This window comes from Xyrauchen texanus, chromosome 32 (genome assembly GCF_025860055.1).
Source record: "Xyrauchen texanus isolate HMW12.3.18 chromosome 32, RBS_HiC_50CHRs, whole genome shotgun sequence".
Classification (NCBI taxonomy): domain Eukaryota; kingdom Metazoa; phylum Chordata; class Actinopteri; order Cypriniformes; family Catostomidae; genus Xyrauchen; species Xyrauchen texanus.
Window position 1 is genome coordinate 29,343,083 of NC_068307.1, and position 23,648 is coordinate 29,366,730.

Here is a 23,648-nt window from a genome sequence, read left to right on the forward strand (position 1 = left end):
AGGCACATGACAGCCCACCTGGAGTTTGCCAAAAGGCACCTGAAGGACTCTCAGACCATGAGAACCAAAGATTGATCTCTTTGGCCTGAATGGCAAGTGTCATGTCTGGAGGAAACCAGGCACCGCTCATCACCTGGCCAATCCCACCCCTACAGTGAAGCATGGTGGTGGCAGCATCATGCTGTGGGGATGTTTTTCAGCGGCAGGAACTGGGAGACTAGTCAGGATCGAGGGAAAGATGAATGCAGGAATGTACAGAGACATCCTTGATGAAAACCTGCTCCAGAGCGCTCTGGACCTCAGACTGGGGTGAAGGTTCATCTTCCAACAGGACAACGACCCCAAGAACACAGCCAAGATAACAAAGGAGTGGCTACGGGACAACTCTGTGAATGATCTTGAGTGGCCCAGCCAGAGTCCAGACTTGAACCCGATTGAACATCTCTGGAGAGATCTGAAACTGTCTGTGCACCGACGCTCCCCACCCAACCTGATGGAGCTTGAGAGGTCCTGCAAAGAAGAATGGGAGAAACTGCCCAAAAATAGGTGTGCCAAGCTTGTAGCATCATGCACAAAAAGACTTGAGGCTGTAATTGGTGCCAAAGGTGCTTCAATAAAGTATTGAGCAAAGGGTGTGAATACTTATGTTCATGAAGATTTCAAACAAACTTCTTCACGTTGTCATTATGGGGTAATGTTTGTACAATTTCGAGGAATGAGAAATTAATTTAATCAATTTTGGAAAAAGGCTGTAACATAACAAATTGTGGAAAAAGTGAAGCACTGTGAATATTTTCCGGATGCTCTGTAGTTCCTTCAGACTGCAGATATCACCCACCAAAGTGATCAAGCAATACATTTTTATCTACTAATTGTATACATTTTTAAATATCAGGATAACATTTCCCTTAAAAGCTGCTTAGAGTATTTTAGAATGACAGGAAGCACCTTTCTGAGAATGTGTGAATGATTTGCCATTGTTGATTGATATTTGCTGAGGTTTGTTCTGGTGTGTGTGTGTAGTATAAAAGGGATGTTATTACTGTATAGATAAGGTCTTTATACTTTCCATTTCAGTATTTGGGCAACACTTAAAAGTGTGAATGTCATTGCGTTAAATAACATAATACCAATGCAATTGTCAAAAGAGCAATTCATTTTAAGCAGAACAAGTTGTTCATATCTGAAATGTTAAAACAGTAGAAGTGGTGTTGAAAATAAAGACACTCAAGTTAAAACTTTTTACCAGCAAACCTAAATCAACGGCACTTCCGACAATCGCACTCTCTTTAAAACATCTGTCTCCTCTGCCCTCCTCCAACATCCTCTAACAGCTGATGACTTTGCCACTTTTTTCATAGACAAAATAACCATCATTGGTCAATTCTCCACACTGCAAACCCATAAACACCCACCACCAGCTCCCCTCTTTTTCTGCTCTCTCTAAGGCTGACATCTCCAAACGTCTCTTCAGCCACCCTACTACCTGTCCCCTTGATCCTCCCCTTGATCCTCCCATCTTATTAAGCTATTTCTCCTTCAATGCAACCTGCACTTACACACATTATTGATACATCTCCCAATACCTTTAAGCCGGCTCAAGTAACTGCACTGCTTAATAAACCCTCACTAAAACCTGCACTCTTAGAAAACTACAGACCGGTCTCTCTCCTCTCATTCATAGCAAAAACTCTTGAACGAGTCGTGTTCATCCAAGTCTCCTCTTTTCTCTCCCAGAACAACCTACCAGTTTGGCAACCAGTCCAAAAGCGGACACTAAACACAGATTTGTCTTGCTGTCCATCACTGAAGCTCTGAGGATGGCGAGAACAGGATCCACATAGTCCGTTCTCATTCTACTGGACCTTTCTGCGGCTTTTGACACAGTCACCAAATTCTACTGTCTACCCTCACGGCAATGGGCATCACAGGAACCGTGCCCGCTGGTTTGAGTCTTCACAGGTAGGTCCTTCAGGGAGGGGAGCTGTGTCCAAGTCTCACCAACTAGCATCCGGGGTACCACAGGGTTCAGAGTTTGGACCTCTCCTCTTCTCCATTTACATGACATCACTGGGATCTGTCATACTGTTACATATACCTTGTCTTGTTTTACCGTTGCCCCTTTGTTTACCATTTTTGTCCCTTTTGTATTCTGTAGTTGTCCCTTGTTTAGCTCCACAGTCTCCCTGTTAGCGTTACGTGTTCTCTGTCATTGTTTTCACCTGTCCTCATTAGTTTACAATTGGTTTCTGTTTATTCCCTCGTTATCTTGTTGGAGTTCTGTTTGTTCATTGGCCCCTTTTGTCCTATGTTCATGTATTTATACCTTGGGTTTTGGTTCTGTCCTTGTCGATCGTTTAATGTTTATGTATGTTGTTAGCCTGGAATGTTTCCCTGCCCGTGTTTTCTAGTTTTCTGTTTATTTCCCCATTGAGGGTGTTCCTTTGTGTTTGTTTACTAATAAAGATAACTGCATTTGGATCCTCAACCTTCGTCTGCCTTCTCCTGACTTCCCATCATAACACATACATGGCTTTGTCTATCTTTGCTATTCTGATGATGCATAACTCTACCTCTCATTCCAGATTGATGATCCTACAGAAGCTGCACGGATCTCAGCATGCCTGTGAGACATCTCGTGATGGAAAAACACCACCTGCAACTCATCCCTGCACAAACAGCTTCTCATGATTCCAGCGAGCCCAGCAGTCCATCATAACTTTACCATTCAACTAGACTCATCAACAATTACACTATCCAGGACAGACAGAAATCTCAGAGTTGTGTTTGATGATCGGTTGATTTTCAGAGATCATATCGTGAGAACAGCCGATCATGCAGATTTGCTTTGTAAAACATTAGGATGATCAGACCCTTCCTATCTGAGCATGCTACACAACTCCTTGTCCAGGCTCTTGTTATATATAGACTGGATTACTGCAATGCTCTTCTGGCAAGACTTCCTGCAAGTACAACTGATCTAGAATGCAGCAGCACAGCTAGTCTTCAGTGAGCCCAAGTCACTCCTCTCCGCTTGCTTACAGAACAAGCCTCATGGTGCCGTCTCACAGAGGCACATATCACTTTCCCGGCCCTTCACTGTTCCTCGCAGGTAGAACGACCTGCCAATCTCCACCTGAGCAGTTGATTATCTAGTTACGTCCAAGAATCATCTCAACACACTCTCTTTCGTGAGCACTTGACCCAATCCTACTAATGCAATACTGTCTTCTTTTGTCGCTTTGGATAAAAGTCTCTGCTAAATGAATAAACATAAATGTAAATGCTCAGGTACTTTTTTTTTTTTTTTATATATATATAAAAAAGTTAGCTGTTGCTCACATTGACAGTTTACTCATTATTTTTTGGTTTAAATAAATACATTTTTCTATCATAATGATTTCTGTAATTTTATCAAACAGTATGGAATGGTTTGGAGTGAAACAAACCAAATTAAATAGTGGACATTAAGAAAGACTTACAGGATGCAAAGTGAAAACTACATGAAATAACTATAAACTGATAACCGATTACCAGAAGTGTTTTGTTTGAAATATATCAATTAGAGAGAGACAGATGGAAAAAGATCTTTAATGAGTAAAAAACAATTATTTAATCAATGACATTAATTCAGACTTTTTAAAGTGTGATTTTTAAGTGTCCAAAGTGTTTAAGAGGGGATTGGCAGCTGTATGTCTGATCAGAATTAATGACATTATGTAATATATTATTTTAATGTCTTGATTCTCGGTTGCATTTTATCGACGTGTCTTTTTGTGTGCTGACAGAAGGCGAGCGGAGGGCGGAGCTACGCGCGTGTAGGCGTGGTTTATGTGGCAGGATTAAAGTGCGCATGCGTGGTGTGAACACGAGCGCAATGAGGAAGTGTCGCGTTTATAAACATAAACATTAATGCTGAGAGCAGTGAGAGGAGAGTGTGAACGAATCCATGAAGGTTACTGAACTGATTCTGATCCAGTCAAGAGCTGCATGTGTGTGTCACATCTGATCGATCGGAATATATTGATCATTTAATCTGTGGGACAAAACCAGGAATCATGTCGAAGAAATCCAAGATCTTTCTCAGTGGAGTGGTGGAGGGTGAGTTTAATACAAACCTCAAAAATATATGAAAATGCGAAGGACAAATGTGATATTAATGTGATTTAATATGCTGAAACAACACACACACACACAAACAAACAAATAAACACACACACACACAGATAGATAGATGCAGTACATTAGAATAATATAATCAAGGTACACAATATATACACAACATAATACCATACATGCACCTGAGTGTATTGGTATCACTTTTGTTGTAATTGTAATATATGAACATGACTGTAAAGCATCTCTGTGTGACCTTTGTGTTGTTGTAGGGTTTTATGGAAGGCCGTGGACTATGACCCAGAGGAAAGAGCTCTTCAGCAGGTGAATAAACTGCTGTCTGCTGTAATCATGTCTCATCATGTGTCATCTGATTTCTTTTATTCTGTGTGTTTGTGATTGTCTACTCAGGGAGCAGAAATGGGGTTTGAACACGTATCTGTACGCTCCAAAAGATGATTATAAACACAGGATGTACTGGAGAGATCTGTATTCACTGGAGGAAGCAGGTGAGAATTATGTTTAAAACTCACACACCATACTTGGATATATATTTTAATACCAGTTATTAAAACCCTATTCAGACTATTTGAGGTCCTGGTCATTTTTCAACCTGTTAAAGACCAGCTTCTGATAGTAGCTGGTTTTCATGGTTTCTAGCTGGTCCAGGATGGTCTATATGCTAGACTGGTTGAGCCATCTTGATAAAGTTTGTTAATAGGGTTAGTAGAGCACACTGAACCAGCATAAACAACATCTAGAATAGAGGCCGATATATCAGTTGCTTTTGGAACTATTGGTTATCTGCATAAATCAATGCCGATAGTTGCCAATATTTTGGTTATTATTCCTCTGTGTTTCTCTGTGGCCGGCGGTATTTTGATTCGATAATCAAGTAATCTAAATTGAAGTGAGGACATGCAAAGAAAAATGCGACTATATGGTAATATGCCCTATCAGCACATGCACTGTGCCTCTAACAACTTCATATCTTGTGAATAATAATAATAATAATAATGATAAACATTTTTCCTCAATAACGCTCATCTGTATACAGGCTAAGCTTAATTTGGTAATTACTTAAATACAAAATATTTTAACAGAGCCAAGTCTTCTGTATTTCAAAATAAGAGTCCCTTATGTGTTTTAGGGCTTGATTACAGTTGAAAGTCACACATTAAGCAAAAAATCATTTTTAAAAATGTAAAAAAAATCGTAATAATCTTTTTTGCTATTGTGGTTGAACAATAAACTGAATCTGGGATTTTATTAATTTTGGACTATCGGGGGTCTGGGTATCTCAGCGAGTATTGACGCTGACTATCACACCTGGAGTCGTGAGTTTGAATCCAGATTGTGCTGAGTGACTCCAGCCAGGTCTCCTTAGCAACTAAATTGGCCCGGTTGCTAGGGAGGGTAGAGACACATGGGGTAACCTCCTCGTGGTCACTATAATGTGGTTCTCGCTCTCGGTGGGGCGTGTGGCGAGTTGTGCGTGGATGACACGGAGAATAGCCTCCACACGCACTACGTCTCCACGGTCTCAACAAGTCACGTGATAAGATGCGCGGGTTGACAGTCTCAGATGCAATTGAGATTCGTCCTCCGCCACCCGGATTGAGGCGAGTCACTACGCCACCACGAGGACTTGGTATTTGGGAATTGGGCGTTACACATTGGGGAGAATTTTTGTAACATTTTGTACTCTTAAGCCTCCATGTCTATGCCCATTATAGTAAAGTCATTTTGTAACATTCTTTAAATTGAATCAAAAAACTATCTGTCGATTAATCGGCTCTCTGCCTTTTCCACAACCGTACTTATCGGTAAAATCCACTATCAGTCGACCTGTAATCTAGAACGCCATAAGCCGGTTCGACCTGGTTTTTCAAGGTCAAGGTGACAATCCTTTCTTTTGTCTTAAAGATCAGCTCATGACTCTCATCTCTGCTGCTGAGGAGCATCATGTGGAGTTCATCTACGCTCTCTCACCGGGGCTCGACATCACATTCTCAAACCCTAAAGAGGTGGCGGCACTCAAGAGGAAACTGAGTCAGGTACCACAGCAGCTGAATTAAACATGAGGTTACTCCTCAAGATTTGATTGGACCAAAAAAGTATGCTATGAACTTAATTGGTAAACATTATTGCCCCTCCCACACAGCCTTGGTGACATCAGCAGAACAGAAAAGTCATTTTGGAGGCAGAGAAAGTTTTTTAATTTCATGCAAATGCAATGAAAAATATAATTATGTAAAGTGTGTGTGTGTGTGTGTGTGTGTGTGTGTGTGTGTGTGTGTGTGTGTGTGTGTGTGTGTGTGTGTGTGTGTGTGTGTGTGTGTGTTCTTCATGGTCAGGTGTGTGAGTTCGGCTGCCGTTCGTTCGCACTGCTGTTTGACGACATTGAGACAGAAATGTGTGCTGCTGATAAAGAAGCTTTCAGCTCATTCGCTGAGGCTCAAGTGTCTGTAACCAATGAGGTTTTCCGACATCTGGAGGAGCCCGAGATCTTCCTCTTCTGCCCAACAGGTACAGATAACACTTTTACTAGTGATGTGCACAAGTAATCGACTAATCGAGTACTGGTTCAGCAACTAATCGGCTATTAACCCCTTAAACTGGGGCATTTTTGGGCTGCTGCCAGCAATTTTTCACACTCAAATCTAGAAGTTCCCCATTTACACATGTTGTTTTATTTGCACATTTACCTGAATTATACTTTACTTTCCCTCCGAGTCTCTGACCAAATCTCACGATTACAGTTGATTCATGAATGCATTAAGAACTGTAATGAAATGTAATGAGAGTTTTATTCTTCGTGTCATATATGTTATTTTTAACTTTTCATTTATTTTTACAAGTAATCAATTACTTGTTTGTGTGGGTTGGAGTGCTCGACTACAAAATGATGCCTAATGCCATCCCTAATTCTTCCCCCTCATAATAACACGATTACCTCCATATTTGACCCAGTAATGGATCATTGGATCATTTCTACTCATTTGTTGTCTTTTTGCCTGATATATTTCTGCGTTTGTCTTGTAGACTACTGTGCTGCGTTCTGCACCCCCAGTGTCCCGCTGTCTTCTTATCTAAACACGGTCGGAGAGAAACTCAATCCTGCCATTGACATTCTGTGGACAGGTGACATCTTGAACTAAAGCACACTTTACATGTCATGAGATCTGTGTTAATATGGTGATAAAACACTCAGGAACTGGTTTAAATTGGAGTGTAAAACTGTACACGCTTTTATCACTCTCTCAGGGCCGAAGGTGGTGTCTAACCACATCAGTGTGGCGTCTATCGAGGAGGTGTCGTCTGTCCTCAGAAGACCGCCTGTGATCTGGGACAACATCCACGCCAATGACTACGACCCACAGAGAGTGTTCCTCGGTCCCTTCAAGAACCGTCCCACAGAGCTCATCCCTAAACTCAGAGGGGTGCTCACTAATCCCAACTGTGAATTTGAGCCCAATTTCGTTGCTGTTCACACGCTCGCCACCTGGTGCAAGTCAGTCTCTGGACAGAAAGATGTTTCTATGGGTACAGACGTCAAATTATAAATGTGTTGCTTTGAAACTTGAAGCAGTAGTGACAGTTCTGTCATCATTTACTCATCCTCATGTCCTTTGTGAGGAAAACAAAAGGAGGAACAGTGAAAGTGAATGGGGACCAGAGACTAACAAGCTCAAAACAGCACCATAAAAGCAGCCCATGTGACTCAAGCAATATATTCCAAGTCTTCTGAAGTCAAGACTGAATTTAAGTCATTATTCACTGAAAATTGTGCTCAGTCTTGACCATAGTCACCATTCACTTTCATTGTATGGAAAAGAGCAGCTCGGACTTTCTGCCTAACGATATGAGGGTGAGTAAATCATTTTCATTTTCCTTTAAAGTCGAGATCATCACAGTGGCAGTGGTGACATTCATCACTCATTGACTTCATTGATCACTATCTTTCTCTCTGTCTGTTTGTGATGATGTCATCGGTCACAGATGTTGAGGATCAGGGCTCGGACTACAACCCCCATGAAGCTTTGCAGCTGGCCCTCACAGATTGGCTGGTTGAGTTTGGACAAGCTGATCAACCTGACGGTAAAAACAACACGCTCGTTTGATTTCTTATTTAGTCATGAAGTTTCTTGCGTTAAGTTATTTGTCTGTCCACAATGAAAGTGAAATATTGAGACGGGTGATTAAATCACAACCATTCAGAAGATATTTGAGGTTAATTAGGGTGAAACATATTCAGGTCATATTTCACCCAAGAAAAATAAATAAATGAGAAAACATATTTTGCATAAAGAAATTTAAGCCTATTTTTAGAACTATTAAGATTTTTGGTAACCGTTTTCATAAAAGTGCTATATGTTAACATGAGGAAATGCAATAGATATCAGGGCATCAAAATAAACTGCACATCTGCATTCATGAGAGCGAGAGCTTTAATTTGATATATGACTTGTCCATTTAGGAGCTACACATTTATGTTCAAACGCGCGTTTCTACATCATCACCTCTAGGGGGCGTTTATTTGAGACGCAAATGTTTTAAAGGCATATTTAGTTATTTTCTGTAACATAAATGCAGAATTGAGGGATATCTCTGAGAAGTTGAGATTCTAATCTTTCATATGACACCTCATATGCCCGACTTCTGTATCCGGAGACTTTAACGTTTTAACCGTAATCTTACTTCGCGATATAGCGCCCCCGTCTGGACTCGCTGGCAGATCCATAATAGAAAAGTTCACACTTTCTAAGTAGCTATTAGACTTGTATTTAGAAATTAACATTAAACAAAATGAATAAATGCTATTTAAGTTTTGTTTATTGTTAGTTCTGTTAGAGAATACAAACTTATTTTAAAGTGTTACTGGATCGTTTGCATTGTGACATTATTTTAATGACAATTTAAAATACAAATTCTCATTACATCTGTTTTTTTCACATTACAGTATTGTTCAAATTGTGACGTTGGTACATCATGGAAATGTAAACGTCATTGTAGCCTTTAATTTCTGCTGATTTCAATCAAATAAAAAGCATTGGGTTTAGTTTATATTACAGTTAAATATCTGGATTTATTATATTTTTTTGCATTACAGAATTAAGAATTTAATTGAGAGATCTGAATGTCACAATGTCAACATTAATACTGAATTTAAATGAGTTTAATTTCTTGTTTCTTTTGTTGGTAGTATTTAAGTTATGCTGATTTTAATGAAGTAAACATCATTGTGTGCAAACTGTATAATCATAATTTATGAAATCTGATATTATATTTGCCATGATATACAATTGTTGAGATGTTCCTTTAGGCGGAGCGACGCAACAGGATGGAAAGTAAATAACAAAATGACGTGTTGATCTGCAGTTAAAACTAAAAGTTGTATCGCTCAATTCTTTAATGTGTCATTGGAATAAATGTCATGAAAATAAGATTTCTTCTCTTAACAGCGCTGGTCTCTCTGTCGCCCCCTGCAGGTTCTCGCTCCCGCGGCAGTCGCTCGACACGTGATGCGTCTGAAGAGGAGCCGATGCAGACAGACGGGTATGTGCCGGGACCCAAAGATAACCCTCTGTACACGGCCGAACCGCTGACCCTGAGTGACCTCACGCTGCTGTCAGAGCTGTTTTACCTGCCGTATGAACACGGGCCGACTGCGCTCAGAATGCTGCAGGAACTGCACTGGCTGCGCAGTAACAGTGATGCTGCAACATTCAGTACCACGGCAACGGAATCTGAAAAGGTCAGGGGTCGATTCACTGCCACCCTGTTCTAACAGATCAACAGGTGCATCACGCAGAAGTCTGTTTGATGTGTGTTTACATCTGGAAGACAACTTTGTTACATTGTTTCAATAAGACATTCAGCACATGTCGTTTGTGATTTAGAATGTTTATAAATCATTTTAAGATGTTTATGAGATTTTAATTAGATTAAAAGACCTAAATCAGACATCTCTGAGAGGTACGTGTGTCTTTAGGGTCAGTCTTGTCAAGATATTTAACAGTCTGAACTGTTTGCCGTTCACTCGTTAAAGGTTCGAGAATGGCGACAGCGAGCTGAAAGGTTTGACGACATGTGCGGAGCCGTTGTCCGGATGTTCAACAGACTGTCAAACGCACCCAACAGAATCATTCTCTATGATCTCTACGATTACATCTGTGACATCAAGAGTGGAGTGACGATGGCTCGAGCCTTCATCAAAACACTCGGTATGTGCTCCATATCTCTGTGATTACAGGCCGAAACTAAAGGAATATTCCGGGTTCAACGTAAGTCCCAGAATCCTCGTATGTGGACATCGTGTTTATCAGCGCTGACACGTGAAAAATGAACGGATGTTTTAAAGCAGCACATCAAACGAAACTAGAGACGCTCCTCTTTACAACCAAACAGGCTTCGATGATCAAAACATAAAGAGATTTCTTAGCAGAGGCACTTTTGTTGCTCTTGCCTGTAGAAGCGCTTCAAGGAAATCATTGTCATGTTGTTGTGTCATGTGACGCGGTGCAGCAGAAGTTTAACCCTTAAATGACCGTCTAGAGTCTTGTGAAGAGTATTCAATCGGTTTAAATTAAGTTAAATTATGCCAGAATACAACGTATGTGGATGCGGGGTCGCACAAGGTTGAAGTTTACAGATTGACCCCATTGACTTCTATTGTAAGTGTCTCAGTTGAACACACGAGTTGAAATCATTTATGTGTAATTATATTCAACATTATGACACACATGCTGTCGACTGAAAGGAACTTGTATTGAACCGGAATATTCCTTTAATTACACCTGCTAATAGTGAGTGAAAATAATTTCATTTTAGTGCCTTAATGTGAGAAATATTCCATTTATTTAATGTATTCATGATAAACACAAGATTTTCCACTGAAGTAACCGTATTCATGAGATGTAGAGCAGAAAACTCTATAGTGAAAATCTCTGTATTCTTCCAGGTGGTCTGACCCCTCACCCTGCCATGATCATAAACGATGACCCGGAGCCTTGGGGCTTCAGAGGAGGACTGTCTGGAGAATTCCAGGTGCACTGATGAACACACCTGGAACCAGTCTGGTTTACTGGTCTTATCCAAAGCCCTTCTAAAACCAGCTGAAACCAGCACAATAGTGTCTGCAATGACCTCTGACCTGCTCAAGACGTTCAGGTCCTGATGATGTTTGTGTTCATGTTGTTGTTTAGAGGATGTTGCCGTGTCATGGTAACCGAGATCTGTTCCGTAGCCCACCTGCCACACGCGTGTACACCATCCGCCCGTACACGCCTAAAGATCAGGTAACTCCAGATACACGCTTCTCTTTAACCGCTACAAACCCTTCAGAGACAGTTCAAACCAGACGTTTTTATCATCTCTTTGAGGAAAACAGCTCCATAAACATACTCCATCATGTCTTGATGAAAACATACAAATACAGAACAGTTTGAGTGACAGATAGCAAATATCACCAGCTCAATATAAAACAACATGAATCGGCCGATAGTTTTTAAAATCCATTTTAAGTATGTCAAACTAAATTCTTAGTGTTTCCTCACAGAGGCATCAACAGTCCAAAATCAGTAAAATCACAGATGTAGTTTATTTTTCAACCAGATTCGGTGACTAAAGGGACTTTTAACTGTAAACAAGCCCAAAATACACGAGGGACTCTTATTTTGAAATGATAAGAGTACAGTGTTACAGTGCTCGATAATTAAGGATTTATCGTAACCAAATTAAGCTTTTTATAGCCCATATATTTCACCAGATGAGGTTTAATGAGGAATACGTTTTATTTTTATGCACAATATATGAAATTGGAGACTCGATGTATGTGCTGATGTTTCCATATGGTGGCATTTTTCTTTGGATGCCGTCGCTTCGATTTAAAACACTTGATTATCTAATCAAAATAACATATGATGCACTGAAGTGAGGATCCAGATATGGATGAATATTGTCATTGAGCCCGTTCACATGCACACCAACACGCAGATCACTCTCTAAAATCAGCTTATTGCAAAAGAAATCTGCGTTTACATGATATTTGAAATCATGGCGTTATTCTGTACTTTTCATGTCAAACCGTGACGAGAATTGTCGTGCGCGATGAGACGAGCACGACAATTATCAGCACAAATCAATATATTGATTGACCTCTAATGAAACTCCTCATAAAGGTCTGTGTGTGTTATCTATAGTGACATTATAGGAAACGGTTCCATTTGTTGATTGTTTATATATATATATATATATATATATATATATATATATATACCTTTTTTTTATTTCTATTTACATTTGTTGTACATGTTGCCGTTGCGTAAGTTGTTAAAAAAATTATAATTACTAATCTAAAATTGTAATCAGATTACTGACTTTACCGATTACTTTGTCAAAATAAGTAATCACATTACTAATTACTTTTCCGTTACTTTCTAAAACACTTTTCACAATAAAAGCTTTTAGAATAATATTTATTGACCCGTACGGGGCCAAACGGCCTTCAGCTGTCACAAACACAAACAGATGCGCATAATAACACAATTCAGAATTCAGATGTATTCTATATATATACAATAATTTTAGAAATGTGTCACTGTAGTACAGTCAGTAACTGTAATCTGATTACAAGTACTATTTAAATGTAATGCACTACACTACTTTTAATACTAAAAAGTAATTCGATTACAAAATGAATGACTTTGTAATTAGATTACACCCATCACTGGTTCTGTGTTATTGCAGCACTGATTCAGAGTGTCACTGTAATGTAAATGACAATAAAGCTGAATTGAGAGTTTTGTGTGTTTCAGTCGGAGGTGTTGAAGTTGTTTAATGAGATGCAGAGTGAATCACAACAAAAGGTTGAGTTGGTTGGTGACAGGTGAGTTTCATGGTGATTATGAGATCACATGATTATAGTTGGAGAATGACTCATATAGTGAATGTGCAAAACTCTGCATTAATCTTTCTGTGTTAGTGTATGGATGTTATCAGTATATGATTATCATAACACTGACTGCCGTTCTGTTTCTGTGTCAGGCTGGTGGAGGGTCGCGTCACCCCGTCCCAGAACTGCAGTGTGATTCTAGAGGATGTGTCAGGGGTTTGTGGATACGTGTTCGCCCTCACGGATGCTAAAACTGCCGTGACTGAAGCTCAGGTACACAAATGACAGCTGCATTACAGCTCGTCTTAATATTTCAGCTTATGAGCAGATGTGGATTTTGCTCTGATTCTCATTAGTCAAAGTCTACGGAAGTAAATTAGTGACAAATGTCTTTGAAACCAAAAAAACACTCTGAATTGCACTAATTAAAAATAAATGCATTGCATTAACAGCGCTCGTGCAATTCTAGTTAAATAGAAAACATTGCACACAAAATGTCATTATTAAAACATCTTTATTATTCATCAGGTAATATTCAGTCGAGTGCTGATGCACAATCAAACACGTGTGATTTCTGTCCTTAATTTACTTCCAGAAAAGTATTTAGATGTTCTTCACAGTTTCTATCTCGCTCTATTTTTGTTCCTCAAGTATCCAAAGACAGTGTTGCAGGATTACCCATCAGTCATTGCCATTCAGATCCGTCCCAATGTTCCTGACCCGACTGCAGTCAAGCGTCTGATTGCACATGTGATGTCATCGCTGAGAGACAGTGGTGAGTTTAGCAACACACAGTGCCGTGAGGAAAAGCATTAAATTACAGATATATTATATATACGGTTTTATTATGTCATACGTGTTTCTGTGATTCTCAGGTTCTTCTGGAGTTTTCTGTGAGTTCAGATGTAATGACAGAAGAATGCTGGACTTCCTCAAAACACTGAACTTATTCCAGGTGCTCCAAGTCCACGGGCTTCCGACAGACCTGGTCATCATGGCAACTAAACTGTGACGTCACGATTAAAGCTAAAGGACAATCAGTCCACATTAAACTGCTGATGATTAAACACAATCACTCATTTAAAGTCAATCAGTTCGTTCAGGCTGTGATTGTAAGAAAGTAGAAATGGCTGATTTAGTTGTTACACGTTTAGAAAATCAGTATTTAACACAAAACATCTGAAATAAAACAACTGAATATTAAATCTTTATTGGCATATTCATTTGAATATATTTCTCACTATAAAGTCTAATCTTTAAATTAATTCCATATAAACATGTCCAGTGCAGTTCACACACTATAAAAAATTAAGGGTGCGTTCAATACTCTTCAATCCCGCGCATTAAACTGATGACATCATAAACAGAAAATTGCATTTTCAATGAAAATAAATAAACATGTTTAGAGGTGCTGTTGTTTTTAATAAAGGCAAATAAATGTTTTTAAATGAACACAATATTCTGTTTGTAAGAGACGTCCTGTTATTGTGTCAGTCCTCGGAGGTTTTGCACCACGTTGCATTTCACTTTGTGACGTCCATCTGCAGAGAATGCACAAACAACAGGGAAAATATCCTGACCACTACTTCAATCTATTTTACATGAGTGCATGTTCTGTCATTTCACAATGGCATCATGGGTAACAGGTTACAGCGATGACCTCCACAGATAACAGAGTTTCTACTCAATGTGACAAATTCATTTCCATGACTTTGTAAATATGAAGTTGCACATATATATATACAGTAAATATTTATTTATTTGTCAAAATTCATTGCACTCACAAAGAGCAATATTTTAGAGCTGAACACACCATCCCCCAAAAAAAATATATATATTCACTGAGGACATTTCCATGATTTTTTTAGGAATTTGTTCATTTCCATGAATTCCCAGGTCTAAAAATATCACTGTTATAAAATGTCACTGTTTAAAATATTTTATTTTATGTTTAAAATAATTTCTCCCCAATCTGGAACGCCCAATTTCCAATGCGCTCCAAGTCCTCGTGGTGGTGTAGTGACTCGCCTCAACCCGGGTGGCGGAGGACGAATCTCAGTTGCCTCCGCGTCTGAGACCGTCAATCCGCGCATCTTATCACGTGACTTGTTGAGCGTGTTACCGTGGAGACGTAGCGCGTGTGGAGGCGTCACGCTATTCTCCGCGGCATCCACGCACAACTCACCACACCCCCCACCGAGAGCGAGAACCACATTATAGTGACCACGAGGAGGTTACCCCATGTGACTCTATCCTCCCTAGCAACCGGCCCAATTTGGTTACCCCATGTGACTCTACCCTCCCTATCAAGCGGGTCAATTTGGTTGCTTAGGAGACCTGACTGGAGTCACTCAGCACACCCTGGATTCAAACTCACGACTCCAGCGGTGATAGTCAGCCTCATTATTATTATTATTAAATTATATATAAAAAAATATATTCTTTATATGATAACCCTGTTTAGTTATTCGTCACCTTACTGCAGTTTTCTGTTATGTATTTTGGGCCACTGATAACGGCCAAAGACCCTTGAACTCCACTGACCAATCATTCACCTTCTGATCTATATAAACTCCAGACCCTCATATTTAACGTCTCCGATCTTTGTATCGGGCAGCAGTACGCGTCCGTCCAGTGTGAAGGCCGTTATGTAGGTGCCGATATGCCCCGCGTCCTCCTCAGATTTGAGCGTCAGTATGATCTGATCGTCCGTGTCAGGAATGAATTTGAACGAGGAAAATCCGAGCGTGGGTTTCAACGGGCCGACGCGCGACACGGAGATCTGACTGAAATCAGACGAGCAGCTCAGAATGAGGTTTGTGCCGCGACGTTCATCTGCGGTTTCGTCGTAACGTTCAGAACTTGCGCGGCGAGGGAGAAAGAACCACCGCTGAAGACGCTCGCTCCACACACCCGACTCGTGAATGAGATAACCTGAGATAAAAACAAGACAGAAAGTGATATCATTAAAGCATTATATATGTGTAATAAAAGAATTGTTTTTCTAGAAGAAGAATATCTCTGTAGGTCCATACAATACAAGTGAATGGTGACCAGAACTTTCAAGATCCATAAAGCAAATGAAGGCAGCATGAAAGCAATCCATATGACTCCAATGGTGTAATCCATGTCTTCAGAAGGGATATGATAGGTGTGTGTGTGAGAAACAGATCAATATTTTCATTAAGTGAAAGTGGAGATTTACAGTAAAAAATTAGTTAAATATTGATCTGTTTCTCACACACACCTATCATATCACTTCTGAAGACATGGATTAAAACACTGGAGTCTTATGGATTACTTTCATGCTGCCTTTATGTGCTTTATTGAGCTTCAAAGTTCTGGTCACCATTCACTTGCATTGTATGGACCAACAGAGCTGAAATATTCTTCTATAAATCTTCATTTGTGTTCTGCAGAAGAACGTCAATCACACATCTGGGATGGCATGAGGGGAATTGTTATTTTATATATGTTTGTATTAAACATTACTTGAGAAGACAGAAGTAAACACTGATTTTAGTATATTGCAAGTTCAATGCAGTATACATTTCTCACCTGGTGGTTTGATTCCGGCTGCTTTCTTGAGCGCGGTATAATGCGGTACCCAGTTCTCGTGCTCCACGTCACCATGGAAACCGACCACCTTCACCCACTCCGGGTTGTTGTTGACAAACTCGCCGGTGATGGTCGTCCATTCCTTACCGAGACCACCGACATACAAATGCTCATCTTTTACGGTCATCCACTCCGCCTTAAAACCTGGAATGAAGGGTCAAAGGTCACATAGCAGAGCCACTTACTGACGCAGGGTTGCATTTCAGTTCACATACTTACACTACGCACTAAAAGTATGCACTTAGTTAGTGATGATAGATGATTGCTAATTCCAATATTGCAACATCTTACTTTAACCTCCAATGCTATTCGCTCATTTAATGAAATGTTTCCTGTCTCTGAGCAGTACAAGACTTGGTGACTTTTCCTCCATTATTCATCTGAACATACAAAACAATTTGGGCTCGATTTGAAAAGTGTAAGTGGTCATAAAAAAAGAAGTGACACCTTTGGTATTTGTGGTCAAAATAACCGACCATAGGAAAGACCAAAAACAGAGCAATTTCTTTACACACACACACACACACACACACACACACACACACACACACACACACTTACACAAACAAACACACACACACTCACTTACACAAACAGACACACACACACACTCACTCATACACGCACTCACACAAACTCACACAAACACAAAAACTCACACACACACACACTCACACAAACAAACACTTACGCAAACACACACTTACACACACACACACACACTTACACAAACACACACTCACACAAACACACACTTACACACACACACTCTCACACACACACTCACACACACACACTTACACACACACTCTCACACAAACACACACTTACACACTTACACAAACACACTCACACACACACACACAAACACTAACACAAACACACACACTTACACAAACACACACTTACACACACACACTCTCACACACACACACACTTACACAAACACACTTACACAAACACACACAAACACACACTTACACACACACTCTCACACACACACACACACACTTACACACACTTACACACACACTCTCACACACACACACACTAACACAAACACACTCACACAAACTTACACACACACACTTACACAAACACACTCACACACACACACAAACACACACTTACACACACACTCTCACACACACACACACTAACACAAACACACAAACTTACACACACACACTTACACAAACACACACTTACACACACACTCTCACACACACACGCACACACTCACACAAACACACTCACACACACACACACACACACACACACACACACACTCACTTACACAAACACACACACACACTCACACACACACACACACACACACACACACACATGTTGTGTTTCCATGTTTTATGGGGACTTTCCATAGACATAATGGTTTTTATACTGTACAAACTTTATATTCTATCCCCTAAACCTAACCCTACCCCTAAACCTAACCCTCACAGAAAACTTTCTGCATTTTTACATTTTCAAAAAACATAATTTAGTATGATTTATAAGCTGTTTTCCTCATGGGGACCGACAAAATGTCCCCACAAGGTCAAAAATTTCGGGTTTTACTATCCTTATGGGGACATTTGGTCCCCACAAAGTGATAAATACACGCTCACACACACATACACACATATATTTGTAATTTTGCTTTCAAAAATATGATTATTTGTATATGCAAATTAATGGTAACATTTAGAAATGTACATGTAAATAAGATAATAAGCATAAAATCCCAAAAGAGATGCAGAATTGTGTTGTTCTTCAGGGAAGAATAAATCTTATCATCATCAAACAAAAGGGTTACACCTCTGACCCTTCCGGTACAAAATGACTGTAAATACCAAAGTGAGGAGCCATTTTTCAAGAGGAGGATTAATAAAGAGTTCAGGTGCAGAACCGTCGAGAACACCAGGATCATTCTTGCGTATTTCTGGGGGAACTCTTATTTTGGCACATTGATATGTAGCATCAGGCTGATGATGATGGGATTTGGACACATACAAGCGATTTTCTCTGCATCAGATGTTTGCAGATATACAGAAGTGTGTACGACCGAAACAGAAGCGCTAACAACTAGCTGTATTCTGAAAAATCAATAAGACCTGCGTTCTCTACAGAAACTCTCCAAGGAAAGAAAATCATATGAGTGAGCCAATGATGACAGATTTGACATTTTTGTACAAACTATCCAATAGGATCAGATTTAATTTCATACTGATTTGAAATGCACACAGAATGTAATTGCTCTATACGGGCGACACACATTTCATTTACCTTTAGATACGCTGCCGTCTCCATCAGGCAGAATGACCCACGGCACGGCTCTGTTTCCCTCTATACGGTACACCACACCTGTGCGATCATCCACGCTGTACAGGTGCCCGTTAAATGCCACCAGCTCCGAGAGCTCCATGCCCCGCCCCTTCTCTGACACATGGCTTTCCAGAATCACCGTGTCCGGATCCCAGTCCACGGAAACGCTGTCACCGCTCTCAGACACCAGCAGGTGGCCCCGTTTCAGGTAACTAAACCACGTGTTGTCCTTTTTACTGCGCGAGTCCGTGTCCAAGTCCGCTATGACTCCGATCCGGTAGCGGATCCCGTCAGACGTGTGTTCCGGAGGGCTGAGCAGGTAAGTGTCGTTGTAACGTGTCCTGACTAACTCGGCAGCAGCCATCACGCCCGAAACATCCCGCGTGGGACGCCACGATCGCTGGACGGTCCCTCTACTGTCTGCGCTGTATTTGGCAGTGTCTGATGATGTTTGGTGCAGGTACAGCAGGAGGCCCAACGCCAGTACAGTTGCCATGATGATGGCCCGCCATCGGAACCGGAAACGCGGGTCGGAGATGGAGCTGGTGATGGAGGAGAACATGGAGTCACCATGAGCAGATACCCGCATGGAGTCTCGCTTCTCTGTTGATATAAGGATGAAAGGAAAAAGTTTAAACAATTATAATATATAAAATAAAATGACTTTGAACTCAGTAACTGAAAACATGTTCATCACAGAAGAGGTGTATTCCAGTAATAGTTTGGTGTTGCAGTTGTAATGTATTTTTGAATCATTTAAACAATGAGCGTCACGTCACTGATGTATCAGCTGCCGATATTTACCGGCCAATTATTGACCAATTTAAAACCATCTTATAAGCATGAAAACACTGTTATGAAGAGAGAAAATCAACAATGGCTGATTAATATTTAATTAGTAACACACTTTGTAAAAACTCTATAATAATATTAGCCACAATATGTAGAAGGATTTGCAGTCCAAGAACATTATAATATTGAATTGTATTGTGTTCTCACGTTACTGCAGAAATAAACGGATGAGATAGTTGTAGAAGCGGCCCGATCCTATCGGCTACATGAGGAGGCGATCCCTCTAAACACTTTAAATCCAGCAGACTTTGACTTCTGAGACAGCGCTGTGATATACATTCATGTTGCACGATTGATTGAAATAAGATTGAAATCACAATATGGATTTGTGCGATTACTAAACAGCTTTTGAACCTCTTTGTATTTTTTAAGCAATCGTAAGTAAAACAGAACAAAATAAAGACGGTTGCATAATATTGTTCTCGGCCTAGTTAATTTTATTGCTAAAATCAGTATTGGTCAATATTGGTCCCGAGTTATCAGTATCTGCAAAATCCACTAACACTCGACCTCTAGTTTTCTCAGAAGAGTCTGGGTTCAGATTTCGTCCTAATCTATTGACCATTAAAGAGTTTATATACTTTGATTTTCTCATTTGGGAGTTTGCAAAGCCAATATCACAAAAACACCCCAAACATTGTCATTATCTTGGCTATTCAATGAATATGTGGTAGTGATGATCATGTCACTATACGATGGTTTAGTTAATAAATATATCTAGAGGATGAAGTCAGAAGCTCTGATAACATATATGAACTAACACTGAATGAAGCACATTCTCATCAGAGACATTAATCAGTCCAGACATTCACTTACACACCAGCAAAATATATTGAAAAATAACGTGAATCGTTCTCTACCTCTCTTTCTGTCTCTCATGTCTTGTGTTGTTTCTTCAGTTGTGTCTCTTTATTACGGGCCTCTCCCGGCGCTAAACCACTCCATAATGACACGACAAATCCTCACGGAGACTGAACTCTTGCCCACATGAATACACGTGAACCAACCAATAGAGAGACTTTAAAAGTGCAAACACAGATATTGGGCTCAGGTTCTGTGGCAGAGGTTACAGGTTCAGTCCTTTACAATGTGAGAGCAGATTGAAGCATTTATTTGCTAGAGATTTCATTCTCTAGTTCTCCAGACTATATTAGAGAAGTCTCGTGTGCTTTTGAGCTCATGTGTTTGGGACTGATTGCCTTGAACACGCGGTTCTCTTGTGATATCTCACATCACCAGCACTAATAAACTCAGAGAGGCCAAAGAGGAAAGAGTTCAACTGGAAAACTCTGTTAAAACTCTGCAATAAACTGTTTTACTTCACTGTAGCAGGTAAATGTTTGGACACATTTATTATTTTCATTTTCCACATTTTGGAATAATAGTAAAGTCATCAAAACTACTAAATTATATAAATGGATGTATGGGAATAATGCTGTGACTCAAATTAATTCATTCATATTTTAAAAAAGTCAAGCGTGTTCAAACTTTGACCAGTAGTGAAGTATGTTTAGTTAAGCATTAAATACTCCTATAATATATAACAATAATACATATGCATATAAAGGGTACAACAGGGATAAACATACACAACTTGTGTGACAAAAGTGCTTTTTCTTTTCTTTAATATTATTTGAGCAACTTCATTTGTGTGAAAGTATATGATAACTATGGGAGTGGTGGCGGTGTAGTGGGCTAAAGCACATAACTGGTAATCAGAAGGTCGCTGGTTTGATCCCCACAGTCACCACCATTGTGTCCTTGAGTAAGACACTTAACTCCAGGTTGCTCCGGGGGGATTGTCCCTGTAATAAGGGCTCTGTATAATACATTGGTAATCAGAAGGTTGCTGGTTCGATCCCCACAGTCACCACCATTGTGTTCTTGAGTAAGACACTTAACTCCAGGTTGCTCCGGGGGGATTGTCCCTGTAATAAGTGCTCTGTATAATACATTGGTACTCAGAAGGTTGCTGGTTCGATCCCCACAGTCACCACCATTGTGTCCTTGAGTAAGACACTTAACTCCAGGTTGGTCCGGGGGGATTGTCCCTGTAATAAGTGCACTGTATAATACATTGGTAATCAGAAGGTTGCTGGTTCGATCCCCACAGTCACCACCATTGTGTTCTTGAGTAAGACACTTAACTCCAGGTTGCTCCGGGGGGATTGTCCCTGTAATAAGTGCACTGTAAGTCGCTTTGGATAAAAGCATCTGCCAAATGCATAAATGTAAATGTAAATAACTAAAGCTTGTTTTGATTAAAGGTGGCGAGGGAGTCTTTTGCCTGGCACATGAAGGGTTACAGTCACGCAGTGGGGATTTCTTTAAGACTGCAAGGGAAGCTCAGCTTCCCCTATAATGTCAAACAAATAATGGTCAAATATGTACTATTGTGTAAACAATTTATTGACTAAAAATGCGTTAGAACACGTTCATCTCGAAGACGAGTTCGTTCAGAATCAGCTACATTACATATAGCAGGTCGGCTGACTCGATTTACTTCTCATACATTCCCGTAGCGTCAGTGCATTTCCCTGTTGAAGCCGAGCGTCCATTGACTTCAATGGGGCTGCTCTGAACAGTTTTTTCAGTGCTCCGAAAATAGACGGTCATTGGATAAATCCTGCGATTATGTCCCGCCCACGGACGCTCAGCGTCTCTGGGGGTGAATGAGGAGTGGGCTGGCCCAGACTCCGGGCTTCCGTGTGATGATTGGAGGATCTGTCGAAAGACTGCATCTCCTTTTGATTGACAGCGAATCTGTACTATAAGAAGTCACTGAAGCTATTTCGCGCTCAGTCCCATCGCGGATTTCTCAAGTGTAGTCGAAAGACAAACTGCTGCAACCTATTTCTTTATATTTGTTTGGCGAAATTGCTAGTCAATTTGCATAATACATTTCACACAATTATACACCACATTCCTTGTTTCAGTTTTACCAAGTTTAATATATTTTGTTTTAGAGCGTCGTTCGTTCGTTCGTTCGTTCATTCATTCATACAGTAGGCTAGGCTAGCGTCGTACGGGTGAAACTGCGCACGATGGCAGACCGTGCTAATATTGTCGACCTGATTTTGGCGAAGCCATTTGAAAGTCTTCCTTACGAGGAAAAAATTAGAATTAAACAGCAGGGCAGATCAACACCTAAGATTGATTTAGTGCAAAAAATAGGGTAAATAAGTTTATAATGTAGGCCGAAAATGAGCTTCCCCTCTTTGAAAGACCAGCAGCCGCCACTGCAGTCATGTTATGTAACTATAGGGACAATAATAATAATAATAATAATAGGGATCATTTCTCAACCTTTGACACAGCAAGAAACAAATTAAAATAGCCGCCTCTAAAAAGGATTCAATTCCTGTTCGTTTCATGTTTGGCATTTTATCTCATGTACTCAATGAACAAATGAATCTCCACTGTGATTGGATCAGTCAGTGTGAGCGCACATTAAACACTTCCACAACAAATCTATTCACCCCACTTTAGAAATATGTTTTCTGGGGGCTTTTTACCCCAAATACTACCCTTTCACTTATTTACCCCTGAAAGCACGGGCCGGAAGGATTTTCTGACAAGAAATGTACCATGTTTTTACTAAAATACCCATATTTGAACATTGATATTTGTATACAAAAACAAAAAATATGATAATAAAAATCATAATTTTGTGTTTATTTTGATTTGACTACATATACCATAGCAACCCCAAGTTTAACTGTGTCAATAAATAAATAATAATAATAATAATAATAAATTGTTAGCCTAAAACAATCATGTTACTGCAATATTACTATAGAATAAATATGTTTTCCGACCAAAATCGATGTATATTACAGTC

The 23,648-nt window shown here is 40.0% G+C and overlaps 2 protein-coding genes across 3 annotated transcripts in view; one reads left to right on the top strand and one right to left on the bottom strand.

The window, feature by feature from the left end:
• The first annotated feature begins 3,870 nt into the window (after positions 1-3,870).
• Positions 3,871-14,807, top strand: ogal (O-GlcNAcase like). Its single transcript, XM_052101677.1, has 16 exons — positions 3,871-4,101; positions 4,389-4,440; positions 4,528-4,625; positions 6,043-6,173; positions 6,474-6,645; positions 7,162-7,260; positions 7,384-7,662; positions 8,119-8,217; positions 9,609-9,874; positions 10,169-10,343; positions 11,081-11,166; positions 11,325-11,417; positions 12,936-13,006; positions 13,165-13,285; positions 13,664-13,787; positions 13,888-14,807. The coding sequence occupies exons 1-16, from the start codon at positions 4,059-4,061 to the stop codon at positions 14,022-14,024; spliced, it is 2,046 nt and encodes a 681-aa protein (XP_051957637.1). The 5' UTR covers positions 3,871-4,058; the 3' UTR covers positions 14,025-14,807.
• A 49-nt stretch (positions 14,808-14,856) lies between these two features.
• LOC127626123 (soluble calcium-activated nucleotidase 1-like) overlaps positions 14,857-23,648 on the bottom strand; it is a 13,250-nt gene continuing 4,458 nt past the window's right edge. The window contains exons 1-4 of one of the 2 annotated variants that reach the window (XM_052101696.1): positions 20,668-20,791; positions 18,917-19,558; positions 16,571-16,774; positions 14,857-15,946 (exon numbers count right to left, since the gene is read on the bottom strand). In XM_052101696.1, coding sequence (XP_051957656.1) covers positions 15,576-15,946; positions 16,571-16,774; positions 18,917-19,558; positions 20,668-20,686 — 1,236 coding nt within the window. In that variant the 5' untranslated portion in view covers positions 20,687-20,791 and the 3' untranslated portion in view covers positions 14,857-15,575. Of the gene's footprint in view, positions 15,947-16,570; positions 16,775-18,916; positions 19,559-20,667; positions 20,792-23,648 lie in introns of those variants that run through there. The other variant, XM_052101697.1, reaches the window with a different exon arrangement.